Raw genomic sequence first — 22,329 nt, 5'->3', positions numbered from 1 at the left:
TTGTAATTGACCTCACGAATTCTATTGCAGTGCCTGTTGTTATTATTGTAATCGCCTGTCTGCTCGGATCGTGCGAAGCTGCTCATATTACGAGCAGCAGTGACTCTCGTTTGTTTCGTATCGGCCGCGTGGAAGGCGCACGCCTCTACCCAGCTCTTGCAAGGCCGCCGCAGCGGAGCAATATCGCCGGCCCTATAGCGGCGTCGACATGTTATTACTTACACTACGCTGCTTGCACTTGCGGAGCGAAGGTCATTGCATTAATAACCGGACAATTCTTTAATAAGAGTCATCGCCCGGCATGACAAACGGCCATTCATCGGTGGCGCTTTATTGGCACCTTGGCCGAGTTCTCCGTTATACAAGTCAGGCGTTCCAGGCCGCTTGTCGTTAATGGACTTTGCTTGCAGCGCGAGGTTTGACAGGCGGCTGTGAATAAGCCCACAGAGTATGTCCTTGTCGCAGGTTATATTCACGATGAGCACAGAACCATCTCGGACCGCGCTGGGGCTATAGCACCTTCAAGTAACCAAGAAGAATAAAATAAAAAAAAAACCTCCTCCCCTAACAGACCACGAAAGCTTAAAAGTTGCGCCTCGACATCCCCCTCCTCTGAAGAATGAGCTGAGTTTGTTCCGCAACGTCGGGAAAATAACATTATTTTTTTACTGGAGCCACAGAAAACCCATAAATATTGAAGTTTATATTTTTCTGTTCGTAAGCGCCGTGGTACTCAGCGTCGCAGCAAGCGGTCGGCGAAAAACACCCGTCTTGAGTTGTGTCGACCTGCCTGTGGAGGTATTTGCCGTATCTATGACGACTCTTGAGGTCCAGTTTGGAAACAAACGAGGCCTCAGATGGCCCAACATAGCTGTTAGGACGCATACGGCGTCCTGTGTCGTGCTGCTGATTGGATTTTGACGTGCGCTGGACCCGGCGTTGTCACGCCCCTTTCGTGACTTTCATTATCGATCTCAAGTCGGACGCGCGAGGACTCGCTCCATGTGCCTGCACTTCGAAGGCAGGTATACTGGGTCGCAAGTTCGCGCGTCCTATATGACGTCGATTCACTGGCGATTTCATTGGCAACCATGTCGTCACGTGCTATGTTTTTGGTTTGTGTATTCATTAAAACATTTGTGAGCTAAGTTGTGTTTCTTGCTATGCATTTAGCGTAGATATACTCAGCGAAAAATTCTTACAAATATTTCTTTTTCTTTTTGGGGGGGGGGGCGGCAGTAATAACCTTGTCGATATCGCGTTTCGGATGGATGGATGCAAAACTTTAATGAAGGCCCTGAGGTACGCGACTCCGCGGATATCGCGTCTTGCCTCGCTTAGCTTGATACTGTCAGGATTGGGGGCTCAATCCCATCGTCCGTGGTCCTTTGCCAAGATTGGAGTACGGCATGAATTCGAAGGTAGCTGGCCCATGCCGTCGTCCAACTTATTTACGCTGAGATCGTTGATGAAGTGAAGAACTGCTTCTCATCGAGAACGAGGAAAAGGGTTTATTTACAGAAATTAACTCAGTCTAACATGACTGCTTGAGAAAAAGAGTATTAGTCCAACAGGACTGCATGAGAGAAGTGAACCAGTCTAACATGACTGCTCAAGAGAAGTGTGTCCTCAGCATTCGCACAACCACAGTTTTTATACACTCGATCCGCCGTTCCTACGACGCGGCGACTGTTCGTTTACACATCACCAACTCGCAGCTGCTCTGAAGATCAGTTTACGTACACAAAGGCAACCGCGCTCTGTACACAGAGGCAACCGCGCGGGGTGCCGTTCCGGGAAACTTTCGTTGCCGATCGAGCGTCGCTCATTGTTCCGTGCCACTCCGAACCGTGAGAAGCACAAAAATACGTCGTCCCCACGGCGGCTTGTCCAGGCGTGTCAAATCAGCTCCGCGTTGGGGAACTCTGGAATCATTGTCCACGCACCGAACTCGTCCCGTCACAATGTCGAAGGGGCTGGAGGAAGGCGGCGGATTCCAGCGCAAAGGCCGCTTCTTTGAACGCCTCCCAGCTGCAGCGACGGAGAGGGAGAGGTGCGCGTCTTGCACCCCTTGTCGTAATCGGGTGGCAAGGTGGCAATCTTGTTGCGCAACTCGCCATTCTTGACAATACGAGCCCGATGCGCATTGTATTGAGCGCATGTTGTGAGCATGGGCTGTGAATAGCTGTGGTCGTTTGCGTGGGCTCAGTGTTTCTCTATTTCCTCCTTATCCGTCTCCCCTCGTAGCGCGTAGGGTAGCAGACCGTATTTTCTGCTCCAGTTTACAACCGCGCCCTTCTGCTCTCTTTTGTCTCTCTTGGTGTCTTTTAATGGGAAGCGATTTTCACGCGCGTTATTTCACTAATGTGCCATCGAAATCGATGAAAGCTACTTGAATGTTTATTTCAATAGTTGCTTTTCGTAATTGTAAAACTACTTTTCGCGCGAGGCAGATTGCCAAGCTAATGGCGGCGTAGTCACTTCTTTCTTTCTTTCTTTCTTTCTTTCTTTCTTTCTTTCTTTCTTTCTTTCTTTCTTTCTTTCTTTCTTTCTTTCTTTCTTTCTTGTTGGAAACTGCGCGTACGAGCACAGTTTGCTTGTATCATTACATGGAAAACGTACTGACGTGACTCTCGTGATGAAAACATGCACAAGAGACATTCCCCAGCATGCTCGCAGCTAGCGCAACGGCCTTATTGGGACCACGAGCGGTGCCGCCGTTGGTTGGTCGAATGTGCAATGCAGAGGAGCGTACTTGCCAATTAGAAAAATGGTCAATTGGCTGTCACATTGCTCCTTTTTTTTTCTTTTTTTTTGCGCCGGGCACGACATCACGGTATGCACACGCAGACGGGACGAAATGCAAGAACGCACATGTATTTACATTTATTATGCACGTTGCTACAAACTCTCTGGTGGACGAGGTTGATCCGCATTCCTGCGCTACATCCACTGCATAGTTCGGATGTTTATTTCAATCAATCAATCAATCAATCAATCAATCAATCAATCAATCAATCAATCAATCAATCAATCAATTTGTTCTAGTTTTTACAAAAGTGAGGGCTCAAAGCTCATCGCATACGATACATTCGCGAGCTGCCGGCAAGAGCTTGAAGGTTATACGTTTAATGCCCAATCATCTTACAAGGCCGAGCGTCTTGTGCCCAGTATATCGATAAGTAGCTACGTAGATTTATGATATGCGCCAACAAAACTTGTGCAGGTTGCAGGGTCTTTATATCGTCCTCGTCCTTAGCGCTGTTCCCGCCTGAAAGGAACATTGCTCTCATTATTACAAATCGGGCTACGTTGTCGTACGTCCCACTTTATATTTTCTTCGAAACGCCAGAATAATCTTGAAGCTAAATCTCATTGATTAGGAGGACCCTGTACACATCTTTTTTTAGGCGAGTGTTAATTTTATCTGTTGTCTTCATGGTCGTTACTGTATGTAGCGCAGAGGCGTGTGCCGCTAGTGGTTTTATATAAAGTGCATGACATATATAAATTACGGTGCCGCTCTGTCGTAGCAATTTGCATGAGAAACAAGATCGCCCGGTTTCGTAGGTACTGCACAATTTTGAAGCTTTGAAACAATGTAGCGAAACCGCATTCGCGCTACTAAGCATTTACGAAGCGGTTGTTCTTCAAGCATTACCTGACTTTTAGGGGAGCTCCTAAACCACCCAGGACGTTAATGCTTCAATGCGTAGTACGCTCAGCCAGCAAACACATGAAGGCGTGATCACGTTCCTGTAATGTACACGAAGAAGACTGCGTAGTCGGCGGCTTATAATTAGCGGAGTTTTAATTTGCGTTCGTTCCACCTGAGCTGCTAGCATTCCCTCGTCCGAGTGCGTCGTTCGCGGTAGCGGCCAGCATCGTTATTTATTATTTTTTTTAATTTCTTGTATAAGTTTCAGCCGATGGCGGGAAGAGAGTACCCATCTCATCGACCTCGCTGTTGTAGCCGGCGCGCTGGGCGCATGTGCTCCCGATTCTTTCCGTCTGGCGTGGTACCGCTTCTTGCGGAAGACGAGTAGGCCCCAGTGTGTACACGCAGCGTAGGGTTAGAACGCACGCCCTCCGGGAGTGGGTGCGCGTCCCCTGTGTGCCGTGTGGCCTCTTCCGTACACTCTCTAAGCCATGGCGCGGCGCCACTGGCCATCGACTGACTGGACGGACGTTGGTATCGCGCGCGCGTTGGGGGCAGGATGGGGGTTCCTCGAGGCCGGCGTCGCGCTTGTCCGTTTGGATCAATGGACCGGCAGGGACGGCACACAGCGCGCGCGTTTTGGCGGCCTGCCTCGCTATAGACACCCCCCTCCTCCTCCTAGCCTTGGGCTCGACTCGAGTGTACTACACAGCGCGGCTGTCGCTCGATGCCGACGCAGTGTCGATGATGCTTCGTCCTCCCCGCACGTACCGCCGCTTTTAAGTGTGCGCGGCGACTGTTCGCGTGCCTGCCGCTGGCTCGCTCGGGTTTGTGTGTGTGTCTGTCTCCGAATGCGCCAGCTCGAATCGATATCGCTGACACTGTGCTCGACGCGTTCTCTGCGGCGGCGGCTGCTGCGGCATGCCCGACGGCCACTTTCGGAGAGCAGCGGAGAAGTGAGCCCGCGTGCGTGCGTGCTCGCGCCAGTTGTTCTACCACGCGCTTTGTATTCGTTTAGCCTGGCGCTACGAAGGTGGCGAAGCGTCCTGTGCTCTCCAACCCGATTTTACGACAGGCGCCGGTCCTTTCGCGTGACTGGTTGACACCAGGAAAGAGGGGGGGTCGCGCCGCGTTCGATAACCGTTTCACCACGCTCTTCGGGGCAGCCCGCGAGGGTCTGTGTAGCTGCTTCCGTTTCACTCTTCCAGCAGGTTGGCTGCTCTGCATGCGCGAAGTCGCCCAGGTGGACCGAGCTTTGTTGGTACGAACTATCGGGTGAAGCCTTGCGATAATCCAATGCGCGTCGCCCATGAAGCCTTGATCCCTGCGCTGCGGCCCCCTGGTTTCACCTCTGGCAACAGGGAGGTCATTTATCCTAATTCGTTTTCGTGCGGCTGAATAATAGCCAGTGAAGTTTGCAGCAGGGAGAGAACAGAAAGTGCGGAGGGGAATAGATGCGGTTCTGGACTTTCCCTTTCTTCACTTCAGCCCTTCACCCGCTGTAGCGATTGTGTATACGAAACTGGAAGCGCCAGGTATTTCATCACGCTACACAGTCTCACCCCAACTGGTACTCAGTTGCAAACGAGTCTGCATAGCATAGCATGAGCCCACTCTCTGGTAAGCCAAGTGATCTCCGCGCTAATTCGCAAGTGGAAGGTAGCAAAACGAAATTGACAACTGCCTCTACCTGCGCACTGAGGTTGATATACGATCCGAAGCCAGCGCAGGTACGACTTGTCGTTGGACCGCGTTTTTGGCACCTTTCCAGAAATTTTTGCGGCTCAAGAACACCCAGAGATGAAGAGGCTAAGCTCAGGTGCGCCAGATGTGCCAACACGAGCTCTGCAACGAGACCCGGTGACAATTGTCACTCGCCGCGGTCACTTCGAAACGTTTCGCGAGCGGTGTAACTTGCATACACCTACTGTATACACATCGAAGAATGCACTCATGCTATGTGCTAGTTCCCGGAGCAAGCGCCCGCGGTTTGTTTGTTTCCATTGCCCTCTCGCCCTCGGTCATGATAGGGACGAGCAGAGGCCGCGTAGCCGAGCATGTCTACAACTGTAGCTGGCGTTGGCGTAGCTCGCCATGGGAGTCACGGGAGCGTGACGTGTAGAGCTCATTCGGGTGGCGGTTCACGACGTTCCCCCACGTCTGGCCGGCTTCTCAATCCTTCGCCCTGTCAAAGCGGGCATTTTTTATCGGCCTCCGAGACTCCCTGCGCGTCCCCCGTCACGCGTGCGCCTGCCGAGTCGTTTCTTTTTGTTTTTCTTTCCGCGATGCCTTTTTCGACGGGAACACGGACGATAACCGGAAGGATAGATTGTTCTGCGCGCAGAGGCGCCCGCTCGCGTCTCACTCGCGAAAGGGTGGGGAAGGACGCGCGAATCGCGACGGCAGACCCGGAACGTCTTTTGCGTCGGGGGCCCGCCGGCTTGGGAGGCATTGTGTCGTGCCTAGGCAAGTGGAAAAGACGGGTCCGTCCGCTCCGGTCAGGCGACCGAAGAGGGAAGGCGTCGATGGAGCGAACGCGAAAAGAAAAAAAGAAAGTAGGAAATGCCCCGGAGAAGCGGAAAGCTCTGTGGCTTTTCGCCCAAGGTCGCGTTTTGATGCTAGCGCTGACCTTGCCGTGGCGTAATAGGCGGTGCGAGCGCGGCACAAACAGTCCTCCTTCCCTCTCTCGTGCCGACGATGCCACTAAAGCTTGTAGGCGAGTGCTCCGTGCCGCTGTGGAGTTGTTTATGTATTGGCTGGAGGAAGCAATCTTCTCATCCCCCCCTCGTTCCCTCCCACAACAAGTACAACCGCGCGCGTGTGTGTGAGTGCATGCGTTGTGCGCCGCCACTGCATCCATATAGGCACTCGCGGGTTCCTGCGCCAAAGACAATACTATGTTCGAGGACCTTCAAGGGCTGGCTGCTCGGTGGGTTGATTGTTGTAAGCTTGCGTTCCTTGACGAAATTTGTGGCCTCTGTGTGCCGGTAGTCGGTTGTTTGAAGGTTATAGATACACATTGCAAATAGCCCGGTAAAGGAAATGGTTCGTCGTGTGTCTGTCTAATGTCCCAGCATTTACGGCTCCGAAGTTGAAGTTGTAGCTTGTTGCAGCGCAGGGCATTCTGCCTCTCTGGTCCGCCTCTTTAATATGCCTATGCGCTCGGTCGCCGGCTTGACAGTTTCAGCGGCGAAAGATGAAAGATTTCGCTTCCACCGCACAGCGTGCGTCCGCTGCGTTGCATTATTCGTCAGGAAAATGGGACCGAGAAAAGAAAGAAGTGTGTGGTGGAATCGACGAGCCGGCAGTCCCACGAAGAACAGCTCGTCGCCGGATCGAAGCGTGTTGTAGTTGATGCAAGCTATTGTTCCGTATTCAAGGGTATTCAGATATTCATGATTTAGGATGGGGCGCGTTCCTTCCGAACTGGTCGTTTTGCTGCATCGAGACCGAAACCTGTGATTCCGAAGCGGTGCTGTTCTCCTGCTTTCTCGTAGATTCGAATTAGTGTTTAATGACGTCTCGTGTTCCAGCGTGTAGTCCTCCGTGCATTTGCATCTGTTCGGGGCTTGTCTTGTGTGGAACGTGGTTTCCGCGTGCAATATAGCCGATGAACCGGGTGTTATGACAGCGATGAACTGGATCGTCGTTTCCCGTGGAATCGTTCTCAAAGAAACGAGCAACTGAGGCATGCAAAAAAGTATACAGGGTGTTTTTTTTTTTTAGCTGGACCAAATTTGTAAAAATTGCCTGTGGCAAATAGCACAATTCCAATCCTTGATCTAAATTACTGGATCATGTGGCCATTACTTCCACGAGAAATCAAAATACTTAATTAAATAATTAGCATGATTGCGTAAATAACTTTTTATTAATAGCGATGCGGTCACTATTTCAATCTACGAATTATAGCCGGCGAGGTCGCAAGGCATTCATTGAAGCACAAAAGTAACTTCGTAGTGCTCGGGAATGAATATCGAGCTGATTAGCAGATTCAGGAGGGTCTCTTAGACCATGCTGAACGTACAGCAACGGCTACCGGAGTCCTGGACTACGGACCCACCCTTACCTATCCATTGTCTTTTATTTTAATAAACTTTTTCAGCCAATCTCGAAACTGGCGTCATCCTGGGAATTCGTTCCAAGCCTTGCGAACTCCACGGCTAGAATGTGTACATTGGAATATGGGTCATAAGGTAATTAGCTAAAAAACTTAGTTAATTTTTGTTAATTAGTTGATTGTGCATATCTTTTTTTTTGCGGGAGTGGTGTCCGCCGCTTCGAGTGGACCACCTCAAGAACTACAATTGTGCTATCTGTCACAGCCAACCTTTAAGAATTTTTGAAAGTGTTCGCTAGAGCACCCTGTATACAACGTACGTTAACCTTGATTTCTTTCTAGTCGACTGATTGACAAGCCATTTTTGGGGGGCGGGGGGGGGGAAGAAGGGGGTGACGAATCTTTACAAAGGGCACCCCGTAAAGAAAGGAATATAAGAAGCAAATAACCATCTCCTTGTCTATTGCGCTGTTTTCTCTTGCCGGCTGCTCTTTTCAGTCCCCGCGGCCAAATATTAAACTGAAGCTTTGAAGTCCTATGCAAATCGATGAGGCTACTGCGTAACCGCTCTACCACGGTATGTAAACGCATAGACCTGCCGGCCTTCATAAAAAGAGCGCGGCACTGTTTTCCCCCGTGGGACCCAGAACGTGGCGCGTCGCGGTCGTGCTACTGCAGTCTTCCTTAACACGCTTCCTTGTTTACCTGCGCAACCTTCTCGACACCGGCACGTGAAGGTCGCCGAGGTGCTGGCACCGCCGCTCTTCTGTGCGGGAGGCGTTGTCTCTTGCGGACCCTTAATCGAGGAGGAGGAGGAAACGTCGAAAAAGACGTCCATTGATCTTCGCTTGCCGCTCGCGTTTATAGCCGGTCTGTGCCCTTGAGACACGGTAGCGACCCCTTCTTCCTCCCTGTCTGCAGTGTGTGTGTGTGTGTGGGGGGGGGGGGGGGTATACATGTCGCTTCCCGTGTATGCTGCTCTACGTGACTTCATCTTTAAAAACTTTTTTTTTCGTGACAATCTTTGGTTTAAGTTCTGTGCCTGCTATCCACCGGTGTTTAAGAGTGTTTGTTTAGTAATTATTTGTTTACAGCCTCGTGTACATGCGGAGACAAGATATTGCGGGGTCTGAGAGCGCGTGCCAACAGTTTCTCTGTTACGCCCTCTAACGGATCCCGCGCCTGGTGTTGATGACGTGGCGTCGCGTATGAGCGTCCGCTTCATGCACGCGTGCCTGCCGATTCTCCCACTTCCGATCGAGCCTGCTGTCGGGATTTCGATGGCTTCGAAAGATTACGTTGGCAGATTGGCTTAAAGCCGGAGAGGCGTTAAGCTTGGTGCCCTTTCTTTTTAAACGCATAAAAATAAATAAAGAAAAAAAGCATTATGGCTTATCCGCCGGCACGTCGTCCAGCACAGGTTTTCACAACCTTCGGTTTGTACCTCAGGTTACATGCGACGGAACGTCCGTGTGATTAACGTTATAATGTTCCCTTCGGTTTCGAGCAAGTGCGATTGATATATATATATTTTTAATGATCTGTTTTGGCCGTTGTGGCGTGCCACAGTGCACGAGCGCAATGTTTTCCCCTTAATGCTACAAGAATAAAAAAAGTAAAATAATCAGAAAAAAAACGAAGAAACCCGCTTCGATACCTTGCCTAAAGTAAATAAATAAATAAATGGATCGCAGATCAGTTGATGGGCAAAATGCAGGAACTCCGAAGGATGGGACGGGGAGGGGGGAGATGGGTGGCTCTTCTGTCAACCAACCAATCAAAGGTTGCGTACCAAAAAATAAGGGGCCACAAACCAGACGTATCCGTGCAGCGGCGCACGATGCTTTAGTAGAGGAAACAGAGAGGGGTGTTTCTTTCTTATTTCTTTTTACTTATCGCTGGTTAACTAGACTGCGCGTGAGCCTTTGCTCCGTTGAGTTTAGTTCCTCGTGGTTATAGGGCCCCCGGAGCAAGCCCTGACTGCGAGCCTTCGTAGCAACGGCGAAACAACAAACAAACAAACGAACGAACAAATAGCTGAAGTTGACTCGGTCTTTGCACTCGAATGTAGCGAATACTAGTTAGGTAAACGACGCGAACGCGCGCGCGTTCGCGTGCACTCTTTCGTACGTGCGCGATTGCGTGCGGCCCTACGATCCTCTTCCATTGCTTTCCGCGTGCCCAAAGAATTTCGAGGGCCACTCGTAACTTTGCGCAAAGGGGGAGCCGATCATTTGGAGCGACCGCTGGTGCGGCTCTGTGTCCGCATCCGTCGGATCTCCCTCTCCGGGAGCCCGCGCGCACTTCATCGCCGAGCGACGGGCCAGCGTCAAAGCGAGCGCGGGTACTCGTCGTAACAAGGCGGTCTCGTCCTCGTGCTTGCTTGCTGTCGGATGAACTGAGATGCGGCGTGCGGGCGGCGTTCACAAGCTCGGCCGCAAAGTGAACGCGATCGCTTCACAAGCCCGGGCCGCGGCCTCCTCCATTTTTATCTCGCGCGCGTCCTAGCGCTTTAGTGTACACTACACATCCGGTGTTCTTAGGGGAGTTTGGCGCAGTCGTCGAGGAGCGCGCGTGCCCGAAGCCTATCCAATTAGACGAGCTAGGTCGCTGGTCGCGCGGCGTGCTGTTAGTTCGTAGCCCGCCGCTTTGATTCCGTCGCCCGACGTATGCCGCGGAAGATTGCGGGGTTCGGATGTTGGCTGCGCAAGGGTTCGTGCGTCGAAGATTATGCGTGTTTGGCTTTGCCGTCGTTCGTGTATGGTATGCTGGGCTATATTTCGTCGAGTGGAGTATACCGGGCGCTCTCGAAGCCTGCGTATTCGCTTGATCGCAAATTAGCGGGAGGCTTTAGGTACCGGGAGCTCTCGAAACCTGCGTATTTGCTTGAACGCAAATTAGCGTGAGGCTTTAGGCATACGACGCAAGGAACGTCGAGAGCGTCGTCGCGTATTTAGGACGCGTGGCGCGCGTTCTTGCGACGTTGGTTCCGCGAAGCCGGCTTGTTTGGTCGTGAAGCCGACGCGCGCGCGAGAGCGGGACGCGGGTGGTTGGTTCGGGTCCCCGCCCTTTCCCCTTCCCGAACCCTCTAGTGTTCGGATTCCGCAAGGACCACTCCGGGGCAGCAAATATCTGCCCGACATTTTTTTTTTTCCCCCAGCTCCGGGCACAAAGAGCCGCCATGTGTGCGGGGAAAGGGGTCGGGGCGTGTCGGTCCCTGCGTGCGGAATCCTTTCATCGGATGCGGCTAATTGGATGCTGGTATACTAGTAGCTCGGCCTTTGATGAAACGCGATGTTTGCTTCTTTTTTATGAGGCGTGCGCGTGACTCGGAGAATCGGTGCCCTCCCTCCCCTCCTCTCTCTCTCTCTCTCTCTCTCTCTCTCTCGTGGCAACGGGGCTTTGTGCGAGGCGTTCTGGGCAAACGAAGCGCTCTGCCGCCGCGCTTTGCTCTTCGAGTGCCTCTCACAGAAGCGGAAATAAGTCCGGTTTTATGACCCCGGGCTTGTCGGGTGCGCCGCGCGCAATCCTTTAAAGCCTCGGCCGCTCTCAGCCGTCAGTAGGGGGCGCGAGCTCATTTCTGTGAGGGCGCACACTTCACGCATCAAGTGCATGGCGCGGCATTTGGCGAGCGAATGGCGTGCGCGCGCCGTTCGTTCCAGTGTGGTCGCAGTGCACATCGTGTTCTACGGCCTGTGTTGTGCCGACAGGCTCTATATATAGCGACTGCCGCAGGCGGGCGGTGTGGACTTGCTGGTATAGATGTTAGCATATGAGCGGGTTTCGCGAAGCACGGCCGAAGTTAGTCCGAGCCGGTGCAGCTCGGTGACGTAATATCGTTCGGCAGACTAACCAACCAGCTGCTGATGACGCGATGCCTTGTCGACTCTCTTAAAGCTCGCAAATAATTTCCTCAATCTGCATGTTCGACTGCTGCTCCGATCTCGCTTCGTATGTCGATGCTGCGAGTGGTGCAAACGGGTCGTACGCACATTAGAAGACCAGAGAGGCGTTAAGCTTGGTATCCTTTCTTCTTTAAACACACTAAATAGAAAGCATTATGGCTGCCCGCCGGCACGTCGTCTAGCGTGGGTTTGCACAACCTTCAGTTTGTACCTCAGGTTACATGTGGCGGAACGTCCCGTACGATTAAAGTTGTAATGTTCCCTTCGGCTTCGAACAAGTGCGATTGATATTTATGATCGTCGGCACCCCTTCCTCTCCGACCGTCTTCTCTCCCTTCTCGTCCCACCTATGTTGGGGCACTGCGTGTCGTCGTCGCCACGGTGCGTCGATGACGCAAGCCGGCCTTTGGGGTTGCCGTGTGGAGGGGCGAAGAAGAACAGGCGCGTAGTGCATTCAGTAAAGGAAGGTTCACGCGATGTGCCCGTCTCACGCCGTAGGTGGGCGTACGTGCGTGGTGCACTCCCCACCGGGGGCCCGCTGACTTAACGGCGCCCAATCGTTATTGAAGGCAGCCCGCGGGAGTTCGCTTCTTCTCCGAGCGGCAGTGCAGTCGGGGGGGTCGGTATGGCGGGAACACGTTTTTTTTTTAAGTGTTATTTTTGGTCTCCTATAAGGGCGCGCAGCGTCGAGCCCGAAACGGGCGCGCTCCGAGTGAGCGTGCCTGGATTTTCAACGGACGCGACGTGAGGGGCGTCGCGATGGCCGGATGAGTGTCGGCTCGCCTTTGCTCCTGCAGTTCTCGCCAGTGCGCCGAGGCATTTTGCCGGACCGGCGCGTGTATGATCTCGTTTGACTGCGCAACACGCCGTGGGACGCGTTGTGTCCGACCGGGGGTGGTTGTTGGAGATTATTTGCATGCCGTGTTTGCTTTGTTCTTCTGTCGAGTCTGGCCGAAGGGGATAATATCCCCCGGAACACAGCTGTTCTCGTGGTTGCTTGCGGTAGCTGCGAAAAAAAGAAAGAAAGATACATATATGATGAGGAGGGAAGGAGGCGGGGGGGGGGGGTGAGTGAGATGGATGATGAGAGTGAATATGACCTTGCCTGCAGGTTGTGGGCATTGTAGGGGTTGAGGGACGGACTTCGCGGATGAAGACCAAAAACTTGGGAGGAATTTATTCTACATTATATACAGGGGACGTGAGCGACAAGTACCAGTCGTACAGACATTACGGGCCGGCAGCAACTCGGACGCTGCGGCCCGCGGCAAGAAGTTCGAGAGAGGTGAATCAGGGAATCAGGGCATGTCCCAGAATGCTCAGGTCTCTCTGGAAGGCTTCTTATAAACCCTTCGAGCACTGCAAGTCACGTCATGTTTGACCAATGGGAGAGTCCACTCCGATGACGCCACTTTCAGCCAATGGTAGGCGCCCGTGTCGTGGTGTCACACCTGGCGGCTTGCTGCGGTCTTGCATCGCAGACTGGCAATGCACTTCGAACAAAGAGAAGGGGAGGGCTGCACCTGCTTCATTGTCGGATGCCCACCTGCTAATCCCGGCGGCGCACGAACTTGTTGGCATGTAAACTCGTTGCCTTAAACTTGTCTGCTCGGCCGCTTCTCTGGAATGCGCTTTCCTGCTTCTGCATTCCTCAATTAGCTGTGCTGCAATCCGATGTGGTCTGGGGAACTCGAAGTAATCGCAGGAACCAGCTCCATATCTAACAGCTCGTCCTCGCCCCGGTTGTTCTGAATGGCCGGTGAAATCAATTCGCTGGCCATGAGGAACGCTGAAAGAAGCTGCAGGGTACTGGGGTCGAGCCTCGTTTGACGAACTTCGGGATCCTTGGCCCTGGAGAACAGACGTCAAACAAACAAAACAGCACAGCGCTGCACCACGCGTAAGCGCAGGCTCTTCACCCCTGACTCGCCAGACTATTACTGAGTCAAAATCAACCCTGATCTTTTATTTCCCCAATTTCGACAAAACAGTTCCAACCACCCTTCCAAACCGCTATCCATTTCTCCCCGAATGCCGACAAGACCAGAGCACTATTGTTGTTGCAAAACAAAAGGGTCGTTGATGATGCAAACAACAAATGAAAACAGCCGAACATAACATAAGTGGCCTAACTACACGAACAGCATGTTTCCAATCTATCGCAGTGGCGTACTTATCACACGTATTGGTGCCACTGAACAATCTGGTCAACCTCACAAGTACGTAATCACAAGCGCACTAGCCTTGTGGTCACTAAACAAAACGCGTACTTGCATTGTAGGCAAACTTTTCACTTACGCTTACTCACGTTTTTTCCCTGAAGGTCCTACAGGACACGTGTCGTAAACGAACAATTAAACTTGCGGGACTTACACACTCCGCAGAACTCTTAAAATGATGCGTCTTCTACTAACTCTTTCCACGCACGCTCACTAAAGAAGTCAGAATACGGCTGCCCTCAACACACACGAGCAACCCAGTGATAAATCTGCTTCCTTCCGTCCACACAGGACACGCGCTAATGGAACTAAGAACGCTTCTCTGTGCAAATCATGCACTCACTGAAAATCTACGCGCTTAACCTTAGAAAATTCAACACTTAAAGAGAAAGAAGGTTAAATAACACACGCGCTTTAACATAGGCCTTTCGACGATAACCTTGACCTTCAGGTTACTCACACACACACACAAAAAAAGCCTATTTACTCATTAATGAGCATCTCGCGAGACTGCAGGTTTACCTAAAACACATCTTTCAAATCTCGGAGCTTCTCAAACGAAAACAAACAAAGCTCAAACCTTACACAGTGAAAGAAATCCTAGTCTCAATTCGCGAAAACTTTCCGATGCTCAAAATAAAATACAAACACTTCATTTCTACGGAAGCGCTCTTGGCCTCCCGTTCCCGATTGCTTACGACTGACTCATACTTTCAGCCTGACCCGCGGTGGGCGAAGTTTCAAAGCTACTCTGGCTGCCGAGAGACAACAAAAGGGCTGATTCACTATCAGCTCCCCCAAGACGTTACGGTCTCCTGCCAATTTGCGTCCCGGCGCCCCGCTTTCAACACAAGCTCGATTGACCGCGTCGCTACTCCCCACCTGGTCTCGTCCTGCCACCTTGCGTTTCTTCGAACTGCACGCTGAGCTATGAAAAGAACTACGGAACGACGAGGAGATTAACTGCCTCGTGCCCTTTGTCCGCGTCCGTGCAGAACATTCTTCGCGGTCCCCCTTTGACCTGTGGCTCGAACGTTTAGGATGCGTCAACATCGTCAGTGACGACCGCACCTTTCTTCTCCTCGCGCCCTGCCCATTTGGGTTTCTCGCCATTTTTGGCGGCGCTACATTATTTACCGACTTTCGGTCTTTACCGCGCTTCCTTTTACGGCGCTTTCTCTTTGCACTCGCCTTCATGTCGCCTTCTCGTGCCTCGTGCTGGCCGGTACACATTTCGTCGGCCCGGATCGGTCTCTTACCCGCACAGTCTGAGTGATTTACATTTAAATCTACTCTCTCTCTGCCTCGACTGGCGGACAGCTCAACCGACTCTGGCACAATGCAGCAGGCTTTACTAGAGTTAGACAACTCGCACTCTTGCGAACTGCCCTCTACTACATTGCCCAGCTCACGCTGTGCATCGGCACACAGCCCGTCGGTAGCGATCGCTGTCTCACGCGCACAGTCCGAATGATTAACAACTGAATCATCCCTATCTAGGCTATCTAGACTGGCGGAGAGCCGCACCGATCCCTGAACAATGCAGTTGTTCTCTCGTGAGCTACGGAGCTCGCCACCCCGAGAACTATTCTCAACTGCATCCTCCAGCTCGCACTTCACTTCTGCACGCACCTCTGGCCTGACATGGGTGCTCGCTTCTGTTGGGTCAGAAGTACCCTTTTCTTCGCTAGCAACCTCGCTAACCTTACCAGCGACGCACACGCTCGGTAACTGTGCCAATTTGTTCGCAGCTGGCCTAGCTGTCTCCACAGTCATCTGTTGGCACAGCACCTCGTCGCTCTCCTTGCGGCCTTTAACGGCCTCTGTTGCCACTAAGGCATCGTTAGCAGCTAGCCTTTTCCCTTCACTTATGAATCTGCAGCCAATCTCACAGGCACTACTCTTTTCGTCGGCTTCTGGCGAAAATCCGCTAGACACTTGCTCATTCTTTCGCTCTGTACTACCTACAGAATTCTCAGACAGCCGTTGTCTCTGTGCCAATAACTGATCACAATCCTGTATCGCTTTGATCAGTGCTGCCTTCTCTCTCTCATACTTTTGCTCTCGCTCACGTTCGCGTTCATCCTCACGTCCGTGACGCTCACACCTAAGAGTAAGTTCTTGAAGCTCCTGCTTCCGTTCATTCTCGCGTTCTTCACGCTGACGCTCACTCCTAAGCTCACGACGCTCTCGCAAACGTACACGACGCACACGCTCCCGTGGCTCCTGTATCACTTCCCAAGCAAGCTCAATGCTTTTATCATCATTGCCACTATCTTGAATCGCCTTTATGATAGCTGGCGTTTTCATCCGTTCGTCCGCCTCAACTCCCAAATCGTCGCACACCAACAACAAGTCTAACCTCGTCAACCCTCTAAGATCCATGGCAGCTGCCCCGACAGGTGGTTAGAACTGTTTTCCTTAATTAATTTGTGCAAACACACAATGCAACAAACTCCCGATTCCCAGAACTATCAAAATTGAACACACAACCTTTGAGTCTGGCGAATCATAAGGAAAAAAACCACGCGCTCACTTACGGTTGCAGCACCCTGCCATCCGGTTCGCTCGTCCGCTGTTGCCGGTTCCTCCGGACTCCCTGGGTCGAAGGCTCGCTCCTTCTTCGCTACTCCCAGTTTCTTCGGACCTCTTTCGACGAAGGCTCTCTCTTCTTCGCTCTTCCCGGTTCCTTATGATCTTTCTCGACGAAGGTTGATCCGTAGCGCTGCCACCAGCTGATGCATTCGGAGGCGATCCTACCGCTGCCAACCAGATGTAGGGGTTGGAGGACGGGACTCCGCGGATGAAAACCCACAACTTGGGAGTATTTATTCTACATTATTTACAGGGGACGTGAGCGTCAATTAACAGTCGTACAGACATTACGGGCCGGCAGCAACTCGGACGCTGCGGCCCGCGGCAAGAAGTTCGAGAGAGGTGAATCAGGGAATCAGGGCATGTCCCAGAATGCTCAGGTCTCTCTGGAAGGCTTCTTATAAACCCTTCGAGCACTGAAAGTCACGTCATGTTTGACCAATGGGAGAGTCCACTCCGATGACGCCACTTTCAGCCAATGGTAGGCGCCCGTGTCGTGGTGTCACACCTGGCGGCTTGCTGCGGTCTTGCATCGCAGACTGGCAATGCACTTCGAACAAAGAGAAGGGGAGGGCTGCACCTGCTTCATTGTCGGATGCCCACCTGCTAATCCCGGCGGCGCACGAACTTGTTGGCATGTAAACTCGTTGCCTTAAACTTGTCTGCTCGGCCGCTTCTCTGGAATGCGCTTTCCTGCTTCTGCATTCCTCAATTAGCTGTGCTGCAATCCGATGTGGTCTGGGGAACTCGAAGTAATCGCAGGAACCAGCTCCATATCTAACAGCATGTATTGCATTGCGGCCGTAACATCAAATTTGGTTACACAACATTAAAACTTTCTCACCTGTCTCGCCCATGTTCGCAAAAACTTTTGCTGTAGTGCTGAAGGGTGTTCACGCTTCTGCGTTGGGTTTATGCTGTGATTATTAAAAGATGAAACGTGTTCTTTAGACTTTCACTGCTAGACGCGTTTAGAGTTAATGTATTGCTCGGAGCCTTTACAGCACCCGTTTGTGGAGGAGAGCCGGCGCCAAGAACGACGAAAGCGTTCGTTGGCGGCTTTGTAGCTCTTAAGTAGTGCTGGGGCATTGACACGGGCCTGCACGCTTGCGCATACTCGTGTGCAATGCCGATATGTATCCTTTGTGTAAAGATCGATCTGAGCTCCCTGTTCTTTAGTGATCAATTTAAAGTGCAGAGTTGCGCTCCTTTCTCTTCTTCTCGTTTCTATGCGCTTCTGATTGTCACGTGATCGGCAAAAAAAAAATGTGTCAGTATAGTAAGGGCTTCATCACGTATCTGAATGAAAGCCTGAGTACGCCATTTAGCTGATGGCAGGCAAAATGGGTGCTTGAGTAATACCGTACTGGCTACTGTGAAATGCCCTATGTGACGCCTGTCTGATAATTCCTCACCTATCGTGTTGTGAGCATACTTGACTAATGGAGCTTTTATGTTCTCGCGTGAAGGTACTTGACTAAATTTTCGTTTTTATTTTTGCCATTACAGCTTTTGCTGGGAGCAACATTATCAGGCGAGCACCTGTCTCAACAACCGGTGAGAACATTTTTTTTTCTTTTTGATTGAATAGTTTGACTGCGCCTGGCAATCTTCTCGAACTGGCGGTTCCTAAATACTTATTCTGACTTCGTCACTGTAGTTCGAATGCTCTGGCGCAAACTCACTTTTTTGAGTATGGCGCGTCAATGACTTTTCATAGCAAGCCGCTGCGATGTCACTTCAGGGTGGTTTTTGGCTGTTACAGGCCAGCCCTGTCCGCCCTCTGGGCTTTGTTTTCTTGTGTAGGCTACGCAAATAATCTCGTAGTTGTCGTGTTCCCACATTTCGCACAGTCGCACTTTTCTTATATGGGCTCGCGCATGCGTTCCTAATAAGAACATGCCACGGGCCGGGATACGCTTAAGTGAGTGATAAGTGGAGTCTGTAGCGCGCCCAACCCGTCCTCGCTGTGAACCTCATTCGCAGCGCTGAGCTCTGGATCGCCTTCGTGTTGGCGCAAGCGTTAACTGAGAGCCACCGCGTCGCAGAAGCGCCGCTGATGAATAAAACGCATGCAAATGAAGAGGGCAGGATAGCGGCCGTCTCTAAGGTCGCGCCGCGGTCGAAGAAAAAAGCAGCGGCGGTGGCAGGATGTTTATAGACTCCTTGCGAAGGGCTTTCGGGGCGTGTGTAAACACTGCGGCGTGTCTACTTTAACGCCTGACGCAGCTTAAGGTCTATATCTTATGCACTATACGGCCGGGAAAGCGTGCGTGGCCCCGTGACCCGCTGGGCGCACCTTCCGGCGGTGCGCGGTCTTGTGATTCTGCACGAGCGCACCTCCCCCCCCCCCATCTCTCTCTCTCTCTCTCTCTCTCTCTCTCTCTCTCTCTCTCTCTCTCTCCATGCATGCATGCATGTGTTGGCGCGTCCGTGCGTTCGTGCACGTCTATGTGTTCTGGGCCGCGTCGTCACTTTTTTTTTTCCCTTACGCAGGTTTTCGTTTTCTTTCTTTTTCATTCGCTCATTCGGAGCACCTTTTCACCGCACCTGTGTTTCATTACCGGCTTCTGGCGAGAGTCGGCCTCGGTACCGCGCGTCTCTGCGCCGGCGCGGGATGCACGATCACGCGCGGGCCATGCTTAGAGGAAGACGATGCCTTGGCGACGGGATACATATTCTTTATTTTGCCATCTGGGAAGGGCAGCGACCGAGGGAGAGGAGGTTGGCCTGTTCCGAGCCAGGCTCGTGCGTAAAAGGGATCCGCTGCCTCAACTCGCTCGCGCGTGCCGTGGTGGCAGGCACGCCGCGTGTATGCAGATTCTAACGTGTTTCCTGTGCTTCGCCCTTTCCCCCCTCCCCGTTCCCCTCTGTTTCTGGTATCTTCTTTTCACCCTAGCAATTTCGTGCCTCAATCGGGGCTCCCTTGTTTGTGCTAGTCTGGCACTGTTTACCATTCATCTCTTTGTTTGCTCCTGGCGCCATTGTCTAGCTCGGTCCCAGTTTGTCGTGACGCAACAGCGCTCACGCTTGGGAAGAGCGCCATGCGCAAATTAACGACGAAGCTGGCGCTCCCTTTGGCACGCGCTTCTTTTTTTTTATTTTGTACGTGTATGTTTTATTGTTGTTGCTTTCTTTAACGCAGTCGTTGTTATTGTTGTTACTCGTTGTTGTTTAAGCGTGCTCCCCTCATTTCCTCCTAGTTATCGCTTTTGGTCCGCTTTACCTTCCTTCGGGGGGCTTCCGTTCGCAATCTTCCGTTCCAAGATGTAACCACTGGCAACGCGACTGTCTGACCGTGGCGCAAAGGGGAAATTAAGCGTCATTTTTTTTCGCCGCCTTCTATTGGACAGTTTCTCCTCCCATCTCCATTGGAACGCGCCGTTCTGCTGAAAGCCAAATATACGGGCTGTGCAAGGACTAAATGCGGGGGAAAAAAAAGTAAAGAAAATGAAAATGATGGATGCCATGCACCCGGCGCGGTAGCTTTAGTTTATACGTGGACGGGTGAATGTATAGCTTTCGGACTGTTTGTGAACGTTTCGAAGTTGAGGCTCCTTGGCGAGCGCCCCAGCGATGTTTGTTGCCTCTGTATAGCAGAAAAATATCTCGAAGGCTAGTCATTTACGGGTTACATGCGAGGGAAAACACTGCCGTGTCGGAAACACGTCATGGCCAGCGTGTTTTAGACACCACCTCTTGACAAAAGTTTTCAAAAACGTGGCGTGCACGGGACTTATAGATCAGCATTGTCGTCGCGAATAATATCTCCCCGGTTGGTACTAGACGGATCAAGCCAGTCGGCTTTCCATATTACACCTTATGGTAGTAAATCATCTGCCTTGCACTTGATCCGTTCTGCCGACTGGTGATTTCCCCTATGCTGATGCGGCGTGGATGAAACACCCTGCTATGAAGTCTATAGCAAAACTATCACGGATCATAGTATTACAAGGCATCGTCGCCCATGATTCCAGTTGCCGGTCACATCTATGTGGCACGGTAAAGTTATAGCCTGTTGCCATTTGCGGCATGCCGTAGAGACAGCCGTAAGACGCAGCGCTCGTAGCGTGACCTTGCGGCGCTGAATTGAGCTAGGGCATGTTCAAATATACTTGGATCGCCGTGGTCTATTTCGCTCCAGGTGTAAAGTGTTTTGCAGGAACAACCGTAACATAGCTTGTGACGTTGTTTTTTTCTTCATTTGGCGAGAACGCTTATCAAACGCAGGAACTTGTCCAGCGCGTTGGGTTTGAAGAAAGTGCCGCGAGATGTCGCTACCTGCCGCAGCGCCGCTTTCTACGGCGGGTAGCGACATCTCCTGGGTGGGGGCAATGGAAAAGAAAGCGACTATGAGTAACTACCTATGGAAAAAAACCGAATGGGGAAGAAGAAAATACACTTTCTTAAAAAGAATGGTCACGCAGTTTTGCTTGTGGTGGCCTCAGGTGGCGGCTCGAAGTCCTTGGACTCGGGCGGCATCATCGGCTTGCCGAAGGGCCCAGAGCTCGTCTTCCAGCTAAGAAATAAATTGTGATACCTCAAAGGGGAGCTGTTTACTTTTCGAAGCGAGATGAGGATGCCTTAGAGCGCGTACTTATAAAGCGAGGTAGAACCAGGGAAAAAGAAGCATGTGCTTGCTGCGATAAAGCTAGGGAAACGATGTAACATGTTTTATTAGGATCTGATATATATATATATATATATATATATATATATATATATATATATATATATATATATATATATATATATATATATATGTGTGTGTGTGTGGGGGGGGGGAGGGTAAAGCATTAGGCAAAATAAGGAAAATATCTTGGTGGCGCAGCCCCGTTTCAAAGTGGACACTCGTAGTATCTAGCTATCGATCCATGCGGAGATAATTACACTGGTGTTGTAGGGAATGCCACACTAAACATCTGGAAGGGGATAAAGTTGAGGTCAGTCTCCACGAGTGACAGTAATGAGAGGGTAAGCGCTCTGGGGCGGCACATAAGCACGGTGCGTTTGAAAGATTAATTGCGCATAAGTAGAGAAGAATCAGTGTTGACGTCCCATAAAAATTGGTACGTTGGCGCAGGATGGTGTAAGCGCGGGCTTATTTTAGACGGCAAGGAGTGGAAACTAAACAAAAGAAAAGAAATATAAAATTACATTAACGTTGCGTGATAACATTAGTATGCTGAAATGAGGTAGCACATGCCAGCGCCCCATTTTACAGGGGAATTGACTCTTAATCGTCGTTGTCATCATCATCATCATAATAAGCGTCGTTGTCGTTGTCGTCGTGACCACCATTGTCCTCGTTATTCTGGTATTTTCTTGAGTGGTCATAGCTTTATGCACAGACACATCAAAACTCCTTGTGGAGGTCGTTCTTCGGTGCAGCTGCCACACGAGTTCTCGTGCTGCCGTGCTCTTAGCAGTGTGCAATGGCAGCGGGCGCCGCCTGCTAGCTCACCTTTATGTTTCCACACATGAATGACTGCGCTGTGCACTACTCTAATGAATGTGTTGGAAATTTGGCGATCCGAGAAATCCGTTAGTTTCTCGCCAGTGTCCCCGATATACGTGCGCCTGCGCGTCGCACCCACTTTCAGCGACGCACCGATAGATGGCGCTGCCAAGCTAAACACCGGCTGACTGGCAGCATTCTTTGCATTCTCGTTTTCCCACCTCGCCGTTCGCATCCCCCCCTCACACACACACAGACAGTTCCATCTGCTTCCGTCGCATAAGTCTCTCGAATCGGGCCTGCATCCCCCTCGCTGCCACCCTTTCCACTTCTTCCTTTTTACACTACCGAGGCTACGCAGGGAAGATGATGAGTCCCTAACACGAACGGCGCGGTATGGGCCGACCCGGAAGGCGGAGGAATACAAAAACAAA

The 22,329-nt window shown here is 51.5% G+C and overlaps 1 protein-coding gene across 8 annotated transcripts in view; it reads left to right on the top strand.

Annotated features, from left to right (window-relative positions):
* Positions 1–22,329, top strand: part of LOC135902051 (poly(rC)-binding protein 3-like) — a 458,527-nt gene that overhangs the window by 53,096 nt on the left and 383,102 nt on the right. For all 8 annotated transcript variants that reach the window (XM_065431947.1, XM_065431948.1, XM_070537070.1 and 5 more), the window contains one exon: positions 17,947–17,994. In XM_065431947.1, coding sequence (XP_065288019.1) covers positions 17,947–17,994 — 48 coding nt within the window. The remainder of the gene's footprint in view (positions 1–17,946; positions 17,995–22,329) is intronic.

Source organism: Dermacentor albipictus, chromosome 4, assembly GCF_038994185.2.
Source record: "Dermacentor albipictus isolate Rhodes 1998 colony chromosome 4, USDA_Dalb.pri_finalv2, whole genome shotgun sequence".
In the NCBI taxonomy this organism is placed as follows: Eukaryota; Metazoa; Arthropoda; class Arachnida; order Ixodida; family Ixodidae; genus Dermacentor; species Dermacentor albipictus.
The sequence above is the reverse complement of the archived record's forward strand: the minus strand, read 5'-3'. Positions and strand labels throughout refer to the sequence as shown.